The sequence below is a fragment of the Oryctolagus cuniculus genome, chromosome 8 (genome assembly GCF_051225735.1).
Source record: "Oryctolagus cuniculus isolate XC-2025 breed Fujian yellow rabbit chromosome 8, ASM5122573v1, whole genome shotgun sequence".
In the NCBI taxonomy this organism is placed as follows: domain Eukaryota; kingdom Metazoa; phylum Chordata; class Mammalia; order Lagomorpha; family Leporidae; genus Oryctolagus; species Oryctolagus cuniculus.
In genome coordinates this window covers 39,640,341-39,661,380 of record NC_142874.1, presented here as the reverse complement: position 1 = coordinate 39,661,380, position 21,040 = coordinate 39,640,341, and the positions used below count along the sequence as shown (strand labels likewise).

Genomic DNA, 21,040 nt, shown 5'->3' with positions numbered 1-21,040 from the left:
AATCAGCATTTGGTTTGTAAACTTACGGGGACAGAGAGCCTGGGGCAGGACAACCATGTGTATCTACAGCCCAAAGACGTGACAGACCAGAGTGCAAAGAGTTCCCGTTGTCCACAGTGTGATTCATGCAGTCCCGCAAAGCACCGCTAATCTGTCCTTCAAAACGTGGCAGTGTCCAGTTATGGTTACTTTAGGCACAGGCCGCCCCCCGGTTTCCTTTAGCTGCTGCTTCCCTGTGTTCCGGGACCTACTGAGGGGCCTGTGAGCACCACAGGCAATGAAATAAAAAGGAAAAGGCCCACGTGTTTTACACCATAGGAATCTATTATAGATGGATTCCTGCTCCAAAACAGGAGATAACTGTTACATTTCTGTGTCAATTTATACGTTTAAATATACTCTGGGACCAGCACTGTGGCATAGTGGGTAAAGCCACCACCTGCAGTGCCGGCATCCCATATGGGCACTGGGTCCAGTCCTGGCTGCTCTACTTCCAATCCAGTTCTCTGCTGTGGCCTGGGAAAGCAGTAGAAGATGGCTCTTGGGCCCCTGAACCCACATGGGAGATAGGGAAGAAGCTCCTGGCTCCTGGCTTTGGATTGGCACAGCTCTGGCCATTGGGGAGTGAACCAACAGATGGAAGACCTCTCTCTCTTTCTCTGCTTCTGCCTCTCTGTAACTCTGCCTTCCAAACAAACAAATAAATCATTTTAAAAAATGACAGGCATTAAAAACTTTAAAAAAAATGTTCTTCCATGTAGGCTAACCCATTTGAGATGTGTTTTAATTATACATACACAAAACAGATTACTATCATAAAGCACATCTTGTTTGCTAGCCCTATGTTAGACTATGAATTCACTGCTTATCAACATGTCCTAAGTGGATTGTCCATTACTTGCATAGGATATTGAATATTTATTTTGCATGTGGGGCTGTAACAGCCCTAACTAAGCTCATGTGCCCTTTCCATTCTTCTTCACTTCCCATTGCTTCTGGGAAATAAATGTATTTGTTCTTAAGATAGTCTAGAAATCATTCTTTTCTCCTGTATTCACCTTCCAACAGAGACTAAAGCCCTGTGATTTGTAAAGATTTATTGATTGGTCTATTTGAAAGGCAGAGAGAGAGAGAGAGAGAGCAAGCTACCATCTGCTAGTTCAGTTTCCAAGTGCTTACAACAGCAGGGACAGGACCATGCCAAGGCCAGGAACTAGAAACTCCATCCGGGTCTCCCACGAACCCAAGGGCTTGGGCCATCATTAGCTCTCACCCAGGTGCATAGCAGGAAGCTGGATGGGAAGCAGCGGTGGGACTCCATCACAGGCACCCAAAAGTGGGATTCAGGCACCCCGCAGGGCCGTTCAATCTGCTGTGCCCCGATACCCACCCTGCCACGTGATTTTATGCAAGCCTCTTACTTGGACTTCAGCTTCCTGACTTGATAAATTAAGAGGTTTCATTCATCTATGCACCTCCCAGCACATTCTAAGTAAGATTCCATCTCAAAGAAGCTGGACTCAAGCAGGAATATTTACTAGGCTCGGTGGGCTCATTTCTACACTTTCTCCAGCAGGGGGCACCCCTGGGATTTGGATGGGGGCCCTCTCCTGCAGCCCTGGGTACAGGAACCCAGGTCTTCCCAACGCTTAACTTGAAATGACAAGGCTGAGAGGTACTGGTTTGGCTGATAGAATCGGCTTCCCCATCCCAAACCTAGGGGAAGGAAGGGACCCAAGAAAAACTCTGCAGTGAGCCTACCAGCCCCTATGCTTCACATCCCCGGTTATGCCCATGAGCCCAGCCTGTGCTTTTGTGCTCAGTGTGTGAGGCTTGAGGACTTTGGTGACCTCGTCTGCCTGTTGCAGTCTGCAGCAGGAGAGGATGACCAAGCTGCACCAGGGCCATGAGTCCATGCACGTGGAGATGATCTTGATCTTCCTCTGCGCCCTGGTGGTCGCCCAGATAGTGCTGGTGCAGTGGAGACAGAGGCACGGCCGGTCCTACAACGTGAGTCACCTCGGGCTGCTGGGAGCCGCCGGCCGGCGCCAGCTGGACTGTCCTCTCACTGCCACCTGCCCCTGCTGTCACCGCTGTGGGGAAGCTGCTTTGGTTTAAGTCAGTGGTTCTCAACCAGGTGCAATTGTGACTCCGGGAGACTTTTTTTTTTAAGATTTTTATATTTCTATGTTTTTTTTGAAAGTCAGAGTGACAAAGACAGGGAGAGAGAGAGAAAGACATCTGTCATCCACTGGTTTACTCCCCCAAATGTCTGCAATGGGCCAAAGCCAGGAGCCAGGAATACCATCCGGGTCTCCCACACGGGTGGCAGGGACCCAAGTATTTGAGCCATCATCTGCTGCCTCCCAGGGTATGCATTAGTGTATCCTGGACAGCAACAGTTATCGGCACCAAAATGTCAATCGTGCTGGAGGTGAGAAAGCCTGACTTAAAGAAACCAGTTTTCCTTTTGTGCATGAACTGCCAGGGTCCGGGGAAGGGAGGACTGGGAGGAGTGGGAATGGAAGTTTGGGGCTCCCAACACTGTTTCATTAGCAGTCGGGTGCCTTGGCAGTACTGCTTTGCATGTCCATGGAAACGCACTCCTGCAAACCCTGTGCTGACCTCATGTAGTGAATGAATGAGACCAGAACCACACCTCACTAAGTTTTCCACTCTCGTATCAAAGAAAACATCTTCAAAGATCTATGAACTGTGGTTTCCTTATCTGCAAAATGGAAATGCCTAAGATCGATTTTTAAAAAGATTTTATTTACTTATTTGAAAGGCAGAGTTACAGAGAGACAGGGAGAGACAGAAGTCGTCCATCCACTGATTCACTCCCCAAATGGCTGCTATGGCCAGAGCTGTGCTGATCCAAAGCCAGGAGCCAGGAGCTTCTTCCAGGTCTCCCACACAGGTGCAGGAACCCAAACACTTGGGCCATCTTCTACTGCTTTCCCAGGCTATAGCAGAGAGCTAGATCAGAAGAGGAGCAGCTGGGACTCAAACCAGCATCCATATGGTATGCTGGCACTGCAGGCGGAGGCTTAGCCCACTATGCCACAGCGCAGGCCCATTAAGGTCAATTTTATGGAGTCTTTTCTGAAGGAGTCCATTCATAGCTCTCTTCCATCTTTTCTCTACAGCTGATAATGATCTCTGGATTTGAGGTGCAGAAAATGCCCTGTCTCTACTGTGACACAGGTGGGGACTTGGCACTGGAAGCCCCCACCCTTGTAAAACAATGCCACAGGAGCCTCCAGCTTCACGCTGGGCCCTCCCACTCTTCTGCCACTTCTGTTTGATGGTTTTCCAAGTGGCCTGTGCCAAAAAGATGGTCCTTGTCTTGTCATGGATGAGGTTGCTCCCGTGTCAACTCATGGAAGATGTGGGTCTCTGTACCAGTTAGTGTGGGCCTCACACACTGGCCTGGCCTGGCCACAGACAGAACTCCCTGGGAGGCGGGGGGTCTCCTTTCAGGACTTGTAACCATTGGAGGTTCTGACTCAAGGTGGCTCAGATTGTGGTGGGCAGAGGCAGAGGCCGGGGTGGGGGTGTCTTCCATCCACTAGTTCACTCCCTAGATGGCCGCAACAGCCGGAGCTGTGCCAATCCAAAGCCAGGAGCCAGGAGCTTCTTCCAGGTCTCCCACACAGGTGCAGGGGCCCAAGCACTTGGGCCATCTTCCACAGCTTTCCCAGGCCATAGTAGAGAGCTGGATCGGAAGTGGAGCAGCCAGGACTTGAACCGGCCCCCATATGGGATGCCAGTACTGCAGGTGGCAGCTTTACCTGCTATGCCACAGCGCCAGCCCCAGCAGCACACAGTTTTTTGATACTCAGTTTGTTCTGGTTTTTTCTTGCTGTAAAATGGAAGTAATGGGGCCGGTGCTGTGGCGTAGTGGGTAAAGCCACTGCCTGCAGTGCCGGCATCCCATATGGGCACCAGTTCGAGTCCCGGCTGCTCCACTTCCAATCCAGCTCTCTGCTATGGCCTGGGAAATCAGTGGAAGATGACCCAAGTGCTTGGGCCTCTACACCCATGTGGGAGACCTGGAAGAAGCTCCTGGCTCCTGGCTTCAGATTGGCACAGCTCTGGCCATTACAACCAATTGGGGAATGAACCAGCGGATGGAAGACTTCTCTCTCACTCTCTCTGCCTCTCCTTCTCTCTATGTAACTCTGACTTCCAAATAAAATAAATAATGTAAAAAAATAAAAAGAAGTGGAAGTAATGCCATCCAAAACTGTTTTAAGGTGAAAGTGGAACCAGAAAGCTGAAACCTTCTTTTTTTAAAGTATTTATTTATTTGAAAGGCAGAGTTACAGAGAGAGAAGGAAAGACAGGAGAGAGATAGATCTTCCATCACTGGTTCACAGCAGCCACAGTTGAGCCCGGCCAAAACCAGGAGCCAGGAGCTTCATCTGGGTCTCCCATGTGGCTGGCAGGGGCCCAACTTCCACTGCTTTCCCAGGCACATTAACAGAGAGCTGAGTGGGAAGTGGAGACAGCCAGTGCTCATATGGGATGCTGGCATCTAAGGTGGCGTCTTAACCTGCTACACCACCACCACCACGGCCCCGTACTGGACTCTTCTGTCTGAGCTGCTTCCTCTGCTCTCCTGGCTACCTAGAATACCTCTTGAGATCATGCTCTTGGCCACCCCACCACCACTGCCCTCTCTCAGTAATCCCACTTTTGCTCCTAAGTTACTGTTTCTGTGTCCTTCTAACACAGCATCATTGTTCTACAGCCACCGGAGGGCTGTGTGGTCTTGAGGATCACCTTGGGGGTGACCAGGTGACTGTGACTATGGCCTTTCCTGGAGGTGATCTCATCTAGTCCTTTGACAAAGTCAGGCACCCAGAGGTGACCCATAGCGGTCAAGAGAGATCTGGGTCTCATGGAGGTCCCGCCGGGATACTGCTGGATCAGCTCATGGACTTGGCTGGACTCTAAGATAGTTACTTGCCCATCAGCCTACTATTGGCCTTGTCCCAAAGAAACACCGTCCCCTGAGTGTCTCTGGGACAATCTTTGGCTCAAAGTTAGAGGTTTGATCCATGTTTTGTTCCCCTCCTAAGGGTTCTCTTCCAGAGCCATCAGCAGAACACAGCCATTGCAGGGATTCTCGGTGATGGCTGCACCCACTTGAACTAGAAATGGTTCCCAGAGCACCACTAGCCTAGTCTAACCCTGGTTTCTAGCTTTCTTATTGAATTCTGCCTGAACAACACTGAAAAAATACCAGACCTAATGCGTTTCCCAATGTAATGCCTGTGGGATGGAATTTGATGGGTGTATTTCCATAAATGCTGACCTAAAACAAATACCTCATGTAGGCAGAACCAAGCTCTCAAACTGTTCCTTTTGGCATCCAAGAGTACGTGGCCCTACCAAGCTACTTAGATCTTTGAACACACTTAGAAGACCCATGAAGTTTCTAGGATTTTTTTCTACAAGGAACCATATCATAAAATTTATTTATGTGACTTGATATTATAATTTCTGCCAGCATATTCATAACATATTAATTATAATTAGTATAATAGCTTCTATTATGGTAATCATGATAATTACCATAATAGTAATAGGTAAAATTACTATGTAAGCATATAAAATATATATGTGAGTTACTGTTATTATAGCCATGACAAGTGCCTTTGGTACATTAGCTCGGTTACCCTGGGAGGTAATTATTTTTTATCCCTTTTGTGAAATACAGTTCAGGGAGATTCAGCAACTTGGCCAGAGTCATATAGCTAATTAGTTGCAGAGAGAAGGCTGGAATCCAACCTCATGAGTCCTTTGCTCTCGTGTAAAGGACAAGCTCCCTAAATATGCCAAACTCTGGTTTCCTTCTTTGCAAAATGCAGACACCTAAGATAGGGACCCGTCTTGCAGAGCTGCAATCCTGAAACGTTGCCTATGAGAATGTCCCTCACGACGACTGGTACATCGTGAGTGTGCAGTGCCATTAGCTGACTCTGACTGTATTCAGGAGACAATTTGTCTATAACATTTATGCAAACTCAATCCTATCCTGTAAAATTGGTTTGCTAATAAAAGGATCCTTCTCTAAATACCTTTATGAAACTAAACCAAATACTGAGCCATTGAGCTACATTCTCCCTGTTAGGAGACTTTGGCCAATTGGGTTTCTTTCTTTCTTTTTTCAAGAGCACTGCTCCTGTTTATTGTTCTCTTTAAGTTTTAAAGATGGGGACTGATGGGGGTGGGGAGAGGGACCATTCATCCACTTGTCCCATTAGAGACTTTGCAATATTAACCATAGTTATCTAAAATTCCTAGTTTGATAATTCCAGTATCTCTGCCATAAATGAGACTGGTTCTCATGCTTGCATCTTCTCTTCAGATTAATTTTTCTTCACTTAGCAGACCTTGCAAGGTTTAGCTGGAAGGCAGACCTGATGTACTGGGAAGTAGGAATTGGGATAAACACTTCTGTCATACACTTCTGTTCTGCCACGTGCTTTATCTGAGGATGGGCTGATTTTTGTGAATGTAGTGATAGGAACTGAGGCAGCATGGGCATTGGAAGACCGTAATCATTCATCTAACCACAGTGACCTTCAGTTTCCTGATATTTAAAATGATGGCATGTTAAAAATAGGAAGCGTTTCTGGTTCCAGTTCCAACATGTAGAAGTCTTGGATGGCATCATTTCCATTTCACAGCAAGAAAAATCCTGAACAAACTGAGTATCAGTTGTTTTTCTTGGGCCTACCAGAGAATTCAGGTCACAGGGAAAATTGCCACCTCGAAACCTGTGGAGACAGGTGAATGTAGGGAATCCCAGCCAAGATCTGCCTCTTGGGAGCGGGAGCTGCCAGAGCCATGGGCTGCTAGGAGCTTGGAAGAACTGTTGGAAACAACATCAACTAATGTGAGGCCAAGAAACTCCTAGGGGGCCTCAGTCCTATGGGTGCCCCACATTTTCCTAGGATTTGCTGCCAGGAACCCCAGCATGGTGAAGAACCAAGAGAAACTCCCATGCTTCTGGCAAAGGGACTGGAGAGAGAAGCCATCTTGAACTTGACCAAGAGCATTCCCCATAACAAGGCTCGCATCAGCAAAAGGGAAGTGTTTTATCAGAGCTTGAGCAACACAGGAAGAGAGAAGTCACCCAACTCCATCTTCCTCTCATCCTCCTGTCTCACCTAAGGGAAATCCACAGCTCAGCACCACTTGGGAAGGCCACAGTCCAGAGACAGAGACGCAAGAGAGACTTGACCATAGGATAACAGAACTCCTCCACCAGCCCCACTCCTCACCCCTGTACCAGTAGGGGCCAGAATAACAACAGTGTGTTAGAGCTGAGAGAGCCACAAGGCTTAGTTCTCCATACGGAGTTTTTAGGGAGACCCGAAGATAACAGGGGAGACACAAAAGGGCATTAGTGGAAGCTGAAGGCTCTGGCACCAGCAGCAAACACTAACTAAGCACAACTCAGCTCCTAACTAAAGTGGCACAGAACCTCACACTAAACCCCTTTATCCCAATTCCTACTTCCCAGTACATCAGGTCTGCCTTCCAGCTAAACCTTGCAAGGCCTGCTAAGTGAAGAAAAATTAATCTGAAGAGAAAATGCAAGCATGAGAACCAGTCTCATTTATGGCAGAGATACTGGAATTATCAAACTAGGAATTTTAGATAACTGTGGCAAAGTCTCTAATGGGACAAGTGGATGAATGGTCCCTCTCCCCACCCCCATCAGTCCCCATCTTTAAAACTTAAAGAAAAGAATAAGCTTGTGATTATAAAGTAAATTCAAAGTATGTCATTGCAAAAATTAAAAGAAAAATAAGAAAGAAAGAAGGAGGGAGGGAGTGAAGGGTGGGGAGTATCATTATGTTCTTAAAACTGTATATATGAAATACATGAAACTTGTTGTCTTTATATAAAGAATTGAAAAAATATACATCTTTTAATTATCAACAAAAAATTAAAAGAAAAGATTCCTAAAAAAAGAATGATTAACATTACTGATTCCATGAGCATAAAAGGAATCTAAAGGAATATTTTTAATAATTCCATGCCCCAAGACTTGAATAGCTTAGAAGAAATAGACATGGCCGGCACCACGACTCACTAGGCTAATCCTCTGCCTGTGGTACCGGTACTCTGGGTTCTAGTCCCGGTCAGGGCGCCGGATTCTGTCCTGGTTGCTCCTCTTCCAGTCCAGCTCTCTGCTGTGTCCCGGGAGGGCAGTGGAGGATGGCCCAAGTGCTTGGGCCCTGCACCCCATGGGAGACCAGGAGGAAGCACCTGGCTCCTGGCTTCGGATCAGCGTGGTGCGCCGGCCGCAGCGCGCCAGCCATGGAGGCCATTTGGGGGGTGAACCAATGGAAGGAAGACCTTTCTCTCTGTCTCTCTCTCTCACTGTCTAACTCTGCCTGTCAAAAAAAGAAAAGAAGAAGAAGAAGAAATAGACTACTCCCTTGAAAGATGTAAATTATACCAAAATCCACACAAAGAGAAATCAATCAGCTCAATAGGCCTATTATTATTTTTAAAAGTTGAATCAATAATTAATAACTGAAAAAGTAGTAACCTTCCTAAAATAATAAAAAAAAAAGCCCAGATGGTTTCACCAGTAAATTCCACCATTTAAAGAAGTGATACCCATTTTCTAAAATTATCCCAGAAAATATAAGCAGAGGGAACACTTTCAAACTCATTCATTGAGGCCAGTAGTACCCTCATATCAAAAGCAGATGAAGACATTACAGGAAAGGAAAGCTATAGAACAATCTCTCTCCTAAACATAAATGTTTAAGTTCTCAACAAAGCATTAGCAAATCAAATCAACAAGGTATAAAATAATTGTACACCACAGCCAATAGGGATTGATTTCAGGTGTGAAAGTCTCATTTAACAATTAAAAATCAATTAATGTAAGCACTCAAGAGGCGTGAGAAGGTCGTAGGATTTTATCAATGGACGTAGGAAACACCTGACAAAGCGCAATACCCATTATACAAAAACTCAGCAAACCAGGAGTCAAGGGCACTTTCTAAACTTGATGAAGAGTATACAAACACCTACAGCTATACTCAATAGTTCAAAACTAGATGCTCTCCTCCTAAGATAAAAAAGAAGATAAAATTGTCCCTTTCATCACCCCTACTCAGCCTTATCCTAGGACTACTAGCTTTGCAGTAAGATCAAAAAAGGAAATAAAAAATATATTGATTGGGGAGAAAGAAATAAAACTGTCTTTGCTTGCAAATCACATGATTGTCCATATGGAAAATTCCAAAGAACCAACAAAAAAATTTCTGGACTGATAAGTAATTATCTCAATGTTGCAAGATAGAAGGCCAATATACAAAGTCAATTATTTTATTACACATTAGCAGCACACAACTGGAATAGGAATTTAAAACATAGCATTAATAAAAGCATAACTATATACATAGGCATAACTCTATCAAAATATGGGCAGAATCTATAAACAGATAACTGAGAATAAAGTGGGTGTGTTGTTAGTCTGTGGCAAAGGCATGGACTTGGGATACTGCATTGCATATCAGAATGCCTGGTTTCAGTTCCCAGGCCTGCTCCTGATTCCAGCTTCCTGCTAATATGCACCCTGGGAGGCAGCAAATAATGGCGCAAGTAGTTGGGCCTTGCAAACCATGTGGGAGACCTGGATTGAGTTCTTAGCTCTCAGCTCTGACCTGGCCCAACCCTGGCTATTGTGGTTATTTGGAGAGTGAACCAATGAATGAGAGCTCTCTCCCTCTACTTCTCTCACTCTGTGTGTGTGTGTGTGTGTGTGTCTACCTCTCAAATTTTTAAAATAAATGTTAAGGAAAAGATGTAACATAAATGGAAAGTTGTTTATATTTGTTGGTCGGAAGGCTCAATTTGAGTACCATTCAGAGGGCCAGTTCTTCCCAACTTGATTCTGAACAATCCCAATCAAGATTTCAGCCAGCTATTTCATATGTAGCAACAAACTTAAACCACATCCCTACATAAATATAGTCATTTCATGCATGTCCAAGGAGCAAATGCAATTCAGTGGAGAAAGAACACTCTGCAAGAAATGAGGATGGAACAACTGGACATCCATATGCAAAACAAAATCAGTTATCCCAGACACACTCTCTATACCTTTCACAAAACTTTATTCAAAATAGACCTGATATCCAAATGGAAAATGAAAAACCAATAGGACTTTTAGAAGGTAACTTGAGAAAGAAATCTTGATGAAATTGGTTTGGTGATGAGTTTTCAGACATGATCCACAAGCACAAAAATTAGTAATTTGGATTTTATTGAAATTAAAAACTGTCTATGATAGATATTTTTTAAAGATTTATTTATTTACTTATTTGAAAGGCAGAGCCACAGATAGGCAGAGGCAGAGAGAGAGAAAGAAAGGTCTTCCATTCGCTGGTTCACTCCCCAGATGGCCGCAATGGCCAGAGCTGGGCCGATCCGAAGCCAGGAGCCAGGAGCTTCTTCCAGGTCTCCCATGTGGGTGCAGGGGCCCAAGCACTTGGGCCATCTTCCACTGCTTTCCTAGGCCATAGCAGAGAGCTGGATCAGAAGGGAGCAGCCAGGACTCAAACTGGCGCCCAAATGCATGCGGACACTGCAGGAGGCAGCTTTACCTGTTACACCACAGCACCAGTTCCTGAAAGATATTTAAAAAAAAAAAAAAAAACACAGACTGGGAGGAAGTATATGCAAACACACATCTTTGATAAAGAACTCATGTCTAAAATATTCATACAATTCAATTATAAAAGATAATTATTTAAAAATTGCCAAAATATCAGAAAAGACCACTCATCAAGGAGAGTACACAATCGGCAAATAAGCATATGAGAAGGAGCCCATCATTGTATGTCATTAAGGAATTACAAATTGAAACAACGATGAGGTACCAATATATAACCTTTTTTTTTTTTTTTTTTGACAGGCAGAGTGGACAGTGAGAGAGAGAGACAGAGAGAAAGGTCTTCCTTTTGCCGTTGGTTCACCCTCCAGTGGCCGCTGCGGCTGGCACACTGCAGTCGGTGCACCACGCTGATCGGAATCCAGGAGCCAGGTGCTTCTCCTGGTCTCCCATGGGGTGCAGGGCCCAAGCACTTGGGCCATCCTCCACTGCACTCCCTGGCCACAGCAGAGAGCTGGACTGGAAGAGAGGCAACCGGGACAGAATCCGGCGCCCCGACCGGGACTAGAACCCGGTGTGCCAACGCCGCCACTGGTTTAGGAGGAATAAGTGGGTTCAACTGGTGAAACAAGGGACATTTTAGGGCAGTAAAATTAATCTGTGCAACACTATAATTGTGAACCAAGACGTTCTGCCTTTGTCAAATCTCATAGAACTACACAGCACAAAAAGTGAACCTTGAAGTATGGAAAGTTCAACAAATCACTTAAGAGGTTGGGGAATCCCAAGAAGCGATGCAGACTTGGCAAGAGGGTCTAACTGCATTACTGTGTGTGAAACAGCCTCACCGAGGGGCTTGGAAGGAAAGCTGCTGACCCAAGTGACGGCGGATGAGCAGAGTCTGTAAGATTAAGGCAGTGGCAGCTGCACATAAGCACAGTACTTTAGTTGACAGAACTGTGCCCCAAGGGGATATGGTTCAGTAATTCTGATACTGCCATAGTATATGCATGGTGGAATGGAAAGGCTAAGTAAATATAACAGATAGTGTGAACCAGGTTACTTAGAATTGAAATGGTAGTTTACAAAGAAGCAAGGGGGCGATATTATCAAAAAAGTAATAAGTGGGGCCGGTGCTGTGGCATAGCAGGTAAAGCAGCTGCCTGTGGTGCCGGCATCCCATATGGGTCCCGGCTGCTCCACTTCCGATCCAGCTCTCTGCTATGGCCTGGGAAAGCAGCAGAAGATGGCCCAAGTCCTTGGGCTCCTATACCCGCATGGGAGACCTGGAAGAAGCTCCTGGCTCCTGGCTTCGGATCTGCGCAGCTCTAGCTGTTGCAGCCAATTGGGGAGTGAACAAGAGTATGGAAGACCAATCTCTCTCTCTCTCTCTCTCTCTCTGTCTCTCTGACTCTCCTTCTCTCTGTGTGTAGCTCTGACTTTCAAATAAATAAATAAACCTTTTTAAAAAAAAGTGGAAAGTGCACACACAGTAATATGTGTGAATCACTTTATATACTGAAGATAATGTTATCTGTACATATTACTTATACCCTGAAGTTATGATTTATTATAGATAAAGTTTTTTTTATGACAGGCAGAGTGAATAGTGAGAGAGACAGAGAGAAAGGTCTTCCTTTTGCCTTTGGTTCACCCTCCAATGGCCGCCACAGTGGCGTGCTGCGGCCGGCGCACCGCGCTGATCCGAAGGCAGGAGCCAGGTGCTTCTCCTGGTCTCCCATGGGGTGCAGGGCCCAAGCACTTGGGCCATCCTCCACTGCCTTCCCGGGCCACAGCAGAGAGCTGGCCTGGAAGAGAGGCAACTGGGACAGAATCCGGCGCCCCGACCAGGACTAGAACCCGGTGTGCCGGCACCGCTAGGTGGAGGATTAGCCTAGTGAGCCGCGGCGCCGGCCTAGATAAAGTATTACTCTCACTTTATTTCATGCACAATTTGGGCCACATACTGAAGAGGAAAGGAGTAAATTTAAAAATCTCAGAACACTTTCAGATCAACTTTAGTTTGTAAAGATTGATTTATTTATTTGAAAGGCAAAGTGACAGAGAAGGAGAGATAGAGAAAGAGCTTCCATCTGCTGGTTCACTCCCCAAATGGACATAATTCCTAGGGCTGGGCCAAGCAGGAACTGGAACTCCATCCAGGTCTCCCAGGTGGGCGGCAGGGGCCCATGTACTTGGACCATCTTTTGCTGCTATCCCAGGGGCATCAGCAGAGTGTTGGGTTGGAAGTGGAGCAGCTGATAACTCAAACCAGCACTCATATGGGATGCCAGTGTCTCAAGTGGCGGCTTAACCCACTGTGCCATAATGCCAGCTCCTCAGATCGACTTTTAACAAATATGTCCACCTTCTGAAGTGATACTTTGATGATTACGTTCTGTTGTTGCTCTGAGCTGTGTACATCAGAGCAGTGTATTAGAAATACTTAAAGGAAATGATTTACTTAGAAGTAAAGTTTAAAAATAAAACACAAGGGGCCAGCACTGTGCTGTAGCCATCCATATGGGCTCCGGTTCCAATCCCAGCTGCTCCACTTCTAATCCAGCTCTCTGCTGTGGCCTGGGAAAGCAGTACAAGATGGCCAAATCCTTGGGCTCCTGCACTTGTGTGGGAGACCCAGAAGAAGCTCCTGGCTCCTGGCTTTGGATCGGCACAGCTCCAGTCATTTTGGCCAACTGGGGAGTGAACCAGCGGATGGAAAACCTCCCTTTCTCTCTCTGCCTCTCCTTCTTTCTCTGTGTAACTCTAACTTTCATGTAAATTAATAAATCTTAAAAAAAAATAAAAACAACGAACCGCTTCTTTTTTTTTTTTTTTTTTTTTTTTTTTTTTGACGGGCAGAGTTAGACAGTGAGAGAGAGAGACAGGGAGAAAGGTCTTCCTTCTGTTGGTTCACCCCCCCAAATTGCCGCTACGGCCGGCACGCTGCGCCGATCTGAAGCCAGAAGCCAGGTGCTTCCTCCTGGTCTCCCATGCGGGTGCAGGGCCCAAGCACTTGGGCCATCCTCCACTGCCTTCCCAGGCCACAGCAGAGAGCTGGACTGGAAGAGGAGCAACCAGGACAGAACTGGCGCCCCGACCAGAACAAGAACCCAGAGTGCTGGTGCCGCAGGTGGAGGATTAGCCAAGTGAGCCACGGTGCCAGCCATGAACCACTTCTATGTGATGCCAAAAAAGTACAGACCAAAAGTGGAGAGAAGGTAGAATATTCTTATTTTGTCTGAGATATTACTAAATACCTGGATGTTTTCAAATAGTCACAATTTTAGCACAGTATAGACCGAGAATAGGCAGGGCGTGGAAGTCAAATTATTTCCAACTCTATGAACAACAGTTAATTAAAAATAAAAAGTCACTAAACACCACCCCTGCCACCTTCTCTTCTGCACACCTACTTCTCGTCGCTGCGGGAAGTGAGGACAGTGCCAGCAAAGAACCCTTGCACGCCTCCATAGAGGACCTGGCACCGACATCCACAGAGTTTGGGTTTCAGACACTCTATTAACTTGCCTCAATGCATAGGCAAATAATTCACCACAGATTGAAACGCTGCTCTATTTAAATCAAACTTCCTGCCTATTAATCGCTGTGAAACACAAGAAAATATTGCTATGCCAATAAAGCATTGCAAGGGCTGAAATCTTTTGAAAACGAGGCAAGGCACAAATCCTCAGATCCACGAACCTACATGCCTGCTGCATGCATGCGTAACATCGCAAAATCTCCTTCAAGAGTTTCCAGTGACAAAACCAAGTATTTGGATTGATCTGGAGATAGAACTACGAGCTAACTGAATTTCTGAGGACTTCTCATGGGCCAAGATTGCATACCTTTTTCTTGGCTGATTATGTCCACACTTCCCTCCATTGCCTTGTACTGAAAGCAACAGTGTTTCCTGGAGGCATTTGTTTCCATGAGAACGTCTTGCTTATCTCTGAGCATCTCTCATCTCTCTGCACCCCGTACACACACACACACACACACACACACATACACACACACATGCACGCGCGGTTCTAAAAAGTTCAGGATTTGCAATGCAAAGGAAATGAGTATCACACAACTTCTTCTTTCTTTCCTTATTTTAATATTGTATGGCTCATTCATCATGCTGTCCAATTAGACAAATGAAAGATACCTTTGTTTTGACTTGAACTGCAATTCTTTTCAGATTCATTATGTGCATGGCAACAAGGAAAAAAAAAAAAAAAAACATGGTACCTTTCGGCTGCATCTGATTCACCAGGAAATTCCTCCTGCTATGATGTGTGGGTGGGGAGAACGCGGGTGATGCGATCCAGATGCAGGGCCGCCCTGCGCCAGCAATGCAGATGTGTTTCGACGCACATGCCCAGATGGCGACCCCTCTGGCACTGCTAATGTGTCCCAGCTGCCAGGCTTCCTCCTTGGCATGTATGCGCCTGGACTGCACATATTTCCTGTGTTTATTTATGAGGCACAGCATTCCTACATTTCATATGTGGCAGTTACTATTAAAAATGAGAAATTTTAACTGCTCTGGAAATTGATAAAGAATCTTTTAAATTGCTGTGAAAGGTGGCCCTCGTTGCAAAATGACTCCTCATACAATTATTGCATTCACAATGCAAATGTCTGACCTTTCCCCTAGCATGTTGAGAAAATATGGGGCTGGGTATACACTTTAAAGATAGTTAAGAAAATTAAATGTTTGCATACGTAATACATTATCATGATTTTTTGCTTTCCTTTCATTTCTGATCTCCAAAGCCTATTTTAAAAAGTAGCGTGTCTATACATTGAACATTGTTATTCATTGCTAATCAAATCCAGGCATGGGGTAAAAGAAATTTGGGATCTTCTAGAAATGGTTCATACTTATAGGTCCGCAGGGAGAGAACTAGTTTTAGAAAAATATAGTCCAACTGTAGCACCAAACTATTGGAGATTGTAACTCCGTGGATTTGAGGAAATGGATTAAGCTTATAAATTTTGGCTTATGATCTAAAGTATAAAGTATAAGGGCATAGTAGTTTCAGTGAATTGGAACAAACTGGACTTTTTCTTTAAGGAAAAACTTCAGCATTCTTACTGGGGAAATGCAAAAGTGACTCAAAGTCTTAAAAGAGAAAGCCGAAAACTGCAAGTGACAGATGATCATGTTTGGAAAGATGGGGCTCATGGCCATGCCCTTCTTTAATTTCAGACGTAATGAACTTAAAGAGCCAGCAAATGTAAGATTTATGATAGATAACTATCCCCATATGCAGCAACAGGAAGCCCACAACCAAAACACTGATGAGCTTTTCTGGAAGGGGCTGCACACTTTCATTATCAATGGCAAAGGGTGAGCGTTGAGTGCCCGATTAGGTGTATCGTGAGTCTCATTTGCTCAGCTTGCAGTTTCAGGTTCTCCTGAAAACTTTCCTGCTTCTTTAAGTGAAGCCGGTTTTTCCTATTTATGTATGTCATTCATCTCTACTTAAAAAAAAAAAAAAGATTTATTTATTTATTTAAAAGGCAGAGCAAAAGGAGCCAGTGTTGTGGCACAGTGGGTTAGAGCCCCAGACTGCAGTGCTGGCGTCCCATGTGAGCGCTGGTTGAGTCCTGGCTGCTCCATTTCCGGTCCAGCTCCCTGCTGGTGCTCCTGGGAAAGCAACGGAGGATGGCACCACCTGGGCCCCAGGACCCACATGGGAGATGCAGAAGGGGCTACTCCTGGCTCCTGGCTGTGGCCTGGCTCAGCCCCAGTCTTTGTGGCCATTTGGGGAGTGAACCAGTGGATGGAAGACCTCTCTCTCTCTCTGCCTCTTTCTCTGTAACTCTGCCTTTCAAATAGATGAGATGAATCTTTAGGGAAAAAAAAAAGAGCAAAAGAGTGTGTGTGAGAGAGAGAAAGAGAGGAAGAGAGGAGAGAGAGAGAGAGATCTTCCATCTGCTGCTTCACTCCTAAAATGGCCACAGCATCCAGGTCTGTGCCAGGCCAAATCCAGGATCCAGGGACTCCATCCAGGTCTCCCACAGGGGTGGCAGGGGCCCAAGCACTTGGGTCATCTTCTGCTGCCTTCCCAGGAGCATCAGCAAGCAGTTGGATTGGAAGCAAAGCAGCTGGGACTTGAACCTGCACTCTGATATGGGACCTGATGTCACAGGAGGCAGCTTAACCCATTTCACCACAACACCAGCCCCTCAATTTCACAAATAAAGGTGCTAACTCATTTATTACCATTGGCCACACCCACTACATAGGATGGAAAAATTAAAGCAACTATCTAATTCAGGTGAGAATAAAGAATATTTACTGCTCCCTGAAACATTAAAACAAAAAAAGTAGGTTATAGGATATTTTGTTCCTGAATTCTCCAGATATTTATGTCAGTCTGGCTCCATGTGTATTTTTTGCTCAAATGCGTGTGTGTGAGTGTAATGGTGTTCATGGCGAGAGGATTCTGAGCGATTCTAACAGGTGGTGGAAGACTTTGTGGGGAAGGAGTAATCAAAGGAGAGTGACGGGTCTGGTTAATGCCTTCGGGTCTGATGGATACTTGGGGTTCTTGGACCTTAGACTTAATCAACAAAGACCTTATTAAAGGAGCCAAAAATGCATCCAGGGGCACTTCTTACTAAGTCTTCCCCCTCTGAAGAAAACAAATGGCAAGGGTGTGTTGTATCCTCAAGGTCGTATATATGGAATACAACTCTTCCCACACAGCTGGCAGGTGTAGTGAACAGACCATGAAACACTTTACCAGGAAACCAAGATCCGAGCTCCACGTCCTCAACAGAGCACGGCCAGGGCCACCCCAAACGAAGTAACTCCCACACTTTAGAAGACACCACTTCGCCATTCCCCTTCTCTTCAGTCTGAGGAAGTAATAAGTGGTTAGTCAGGGCGCGGTCATGAAAGACCAAGGGTTACTGCTATCGGCTAAACCTGAGTGCTTTTCACAGAGAGGGAACAGCTGTCTTGGGCCAGCCCCAAAGGGTAGGAGTTTTGCTACAGAGACCACATCCAGTCAGTGGCCTATTACAACACATCAGCTCCATCTGTCCTGCTTCTGACCTGTGAGATTGGGGCCAACCAGGTTAAAGGACCCTCTGATAGCTACTTGGACTTGGAGAGAAACAGGAAACAGTATGATCCACAGTCCATACCATGGGATGCCTAGGAAAGGCACCAGTAACTAAAGAAGAGAGACAAGAAGGAAGGCAGTGCATTACAAACCCAACAGTCAGGGGCAAAGTGGCCCCCAGCTTGGTTGGGAGTGAAGCCGTAGACTGCAAAGGCACAGCAGTTAGACCAGGTCCCAGGAGCTTTTCAGAGACCTGCCCACCACTTCCTCATTTAACCACTGTGCATTTTCACATAGGCACATGAGAGTCCCAACAGCCCCTGGGCTCTGTGTGATGCAGCTGGGCTTTCAGGGGCTTTCCCATCCAGACTGATGGCCACGTATCCCCAATCTTACAACTCAGTGAGGCACACTTACCCAAAATCACAAAGCTGTTGAGGCTCCGTGTGGCTTTCATCTCAATCAGATGAAAGGAGAGGGCAGAGACTTTCAGGTTTCAGATGATTACTCCTTTGAATGTTCAGGCAGTCATGCCAATTCTCTCCACAACTGGGCCTGTCCAGTTGGACGGTGTCCAGTTGCATGGTGCAGACCTGATGGTGGAGATGGCCTCCCCTGAGAAGCTTTGGAATCATGTAACAGTGGAGCGGGCATTGCACATAGCAGTTAAGTCACTACTTGGGATGCCCACATCCCACACTGGAGTGCCTGGGCACCAGTTCCAGCCCATCCGCTTCCAATACAGCTTCCTGCTAATGTGCACTTTGGGTTGCAGCAGATGACAGCTCAAGTACTTGAGCTCCTGCCACCCAGATGGGAGACCCAGATGGAGTTCTGGGCTCCTGGATTCAACCTTGCCCAGCCTCCTTGACTTTTGTGAGTACTGGGAAGTATACCAGTGGATGAGAATCCATCTCTCTCTCTCTCTCTCTCTCTCTCTCTCTCTCCCCCACTCCTGCCCCACCTTTCAAATAAAATAAATACAAATGAATAGTAGTGTAGCCATCCAGGTCCTAATCATTGAAGGAGACTTTCTGTTCATTCTCCTGACAGTTGGTGACCTTGTTGCAGATGTGGGTCGTTCCTGTGTATTTCACGATCAAACTGTACTGGTGGCGTTTTCTGTCTCTATGGGGACTGTTCTCGGTCATCACCAGTTACATCCTCTTCAGAGCTACCCGAAAACCGCTCTCGGGGAGAACCCCCCGGTACGTATGCCAGTCCTTCCTTCCCTGCCATCTTTTTTACTTGCAACATTAAAAAGTGCATTTGATTTCCATCTCTGGGGGGGTTGGGGTGCTTTGCTTCCTGTACTTTTGGGAAAGCCATTTGGAGTTCGGCTCTACAGCTGTTAGTCCCACTCGTTATTGAATGGTGATGAAGACATGCCTGTAACATTCATTCTTGCAGGTACCAGCTGGTGAAGGCCAGGAAGAAGAGAAGTGAAACTATTGTTTAACATTTCTAGAGCATTATTTGCATGTTTATTATTAGCTCAGCATTTTGTTTTATTCCACTGTAAATTGTATCATGCATATTTTAAAATAGAGCAAGAGCTGAAAGTTTGTGTTTCAACTCACAAAGATCCACTAAATCGTATGGAAAGGACAATTTGTTGCTCTCATAACAACTGAGGCTTCCATATCCCAGGGATCACTTTCCCCACCACTGACAATGTCTGGAGCTTTGTACGGTTCCTTGCATCCCTCACAGCTCTGCCCAAAGTGCATCTCATCACATGCCTTGCCTACCACTGCTGCCCCTGCCCTGTGGCTGGGACCCCAGGCCTCATCAAGATAAACTCAAAGGGTTTGAAGATGTAAAACTGTAAGAGGATGATTTCAAATGTTGACCTTTTTGGAGAACGAGTCATGAGTTTCTATGACATACTTTTATGATTGTTCAGCCATCTGTTTTGTTTTTAGATTTATTTTATTTTGAAAGGCAGTGGTAGGGTGAGGGGGGAGATAGAAAGACAGTGAGAACAAGAGAGAGAGATCGAACTTTCGTCTACTGGTTCATTCCCCAAATGGCTGCAATGACCAGAGCTGGGCCAGGCTTAAGCCAGGAGCCAGAACTTCCATTTGGGTCTCCCACATGAGGTGGCAGGGCCCAGATTCTTGGGCCATCGTCCACTGCTTCCCCAGGCACATCAGCAGGGAGCTGGATTGGAAGTGGAGCAGCTGTTTTAATATGGGCTGGCGGTATGACAGGCATCAGCTTAACCCGCTGCTCCACAGCACCGGCCGCTGTTCAGCCGTCTGGATGTGTGTTTTTATTCTCTAAAAATAAAGTAGGAGAAATAAACATCAACTTTTCTCTCTAGTTTGGAGAAGGAAAAATATGCAGGGATAAATCCGGTAAGTGTAAAATTGAATTATACGAATGCAGGGTTAGGAGCACTTTCATGGGCTCGCTCTTTGGGGAAAGCTGTGGGCGGTGTTAGGAGACCTTCAGAAACGACCAATGTGTGGTCTTGGTTGGCCATTGTAGGGCCTGATTTACCCATCCATAAAATGGACACAAGGCACCCTTCCTCTTTCTCACAACCTGCTGTGGGTACTTAAGATTTGTGAGCGAAGTCTGTGTTGGACGAATAGCAATGTCCTTGTTTTCACCCCCTGGCTGTAACCCACACTGTATTTCCATGAGAATGGTTCCCTTCCGCACCTCCCTCAGTGCAGTGGTATCATGTGCCTCAGCTCAGTGCACACGGAGGAGGAACTGCTTGATGAGAAACACCCACACGCCGCCTCAGTGCCCTTCACGGCTCAGGTGTCTCAGAAGGCCAGGGTGCCTCTGGCTCTCGTGCCTCCTGCACGTCCGCTTCTGCCTCTCTCCACGTGCGCAGCCTCACGCCCTGCAGTACAGTCTGAGAGCCAGGCGGCCCTGCTGAGGGGCTACCACACACCCTGCTGTCGTTTGGAGAGACCACGTGGCACAGCTGGTGAGCTCCTCATCTAGAAAAAGCAGGCGCGATGAGGCAGGCGGCCCGCGGATCTTCATGATTCTTTGCTTCATCGTGTTTCTATAGATGAGTCACATCTTCGCTATTTCCCATTTGGAAGCCGAGGATTTCATTACAGCCTAGTAAAGCTGGCATTGGTGCAGAAGGCAAGCCCCAGAGAAGGGTCCCTGGCACCACTGAACACTTGGTTACGGGGGCAAGCATTTGGCATAGCAGTTAAGATGCCACTCGGGACACCCGCAATCCATAGCAGAGTACCTGGTTCTAGTCACGGCTCTGCTTGCAATCTAGCTTCCTGCTCATGCACACCCACGGAGGCAGCAGGTGATGGCTCAAGTCCTT

General features: G+C 46.2%; 1 protein-coding gene across 3 annotated transcripts in view; it reads left to right on the top strand.

The window, feature by feature from the left end:
- Positions 1–21,040, top strand: part of RNF175 (ring finger protein 175) — a 48,213-nt gene that overhangs the window by 9,245 nt on the left and 17,928 nt on the right. For 2 of the 3 annotated variants that reach the window (XM_008267301.5, XM_002716894.6), the window contains exons 3-4: positions 1,869–2,010; positions 18,784–18,938. In XM_008267301.5, coding sequence (XP_008265523.2) covers positions 1,869–2,010; positions 18,784–18,938 — 297 coding nt within the window. The remainder of the gene's footprint in view (positions 1–1,868; positions 2,011–18,783; positions 18,939–21,040) is intronic. The other variant, XM_089302324.1, reaches the window with a different exon arrangement.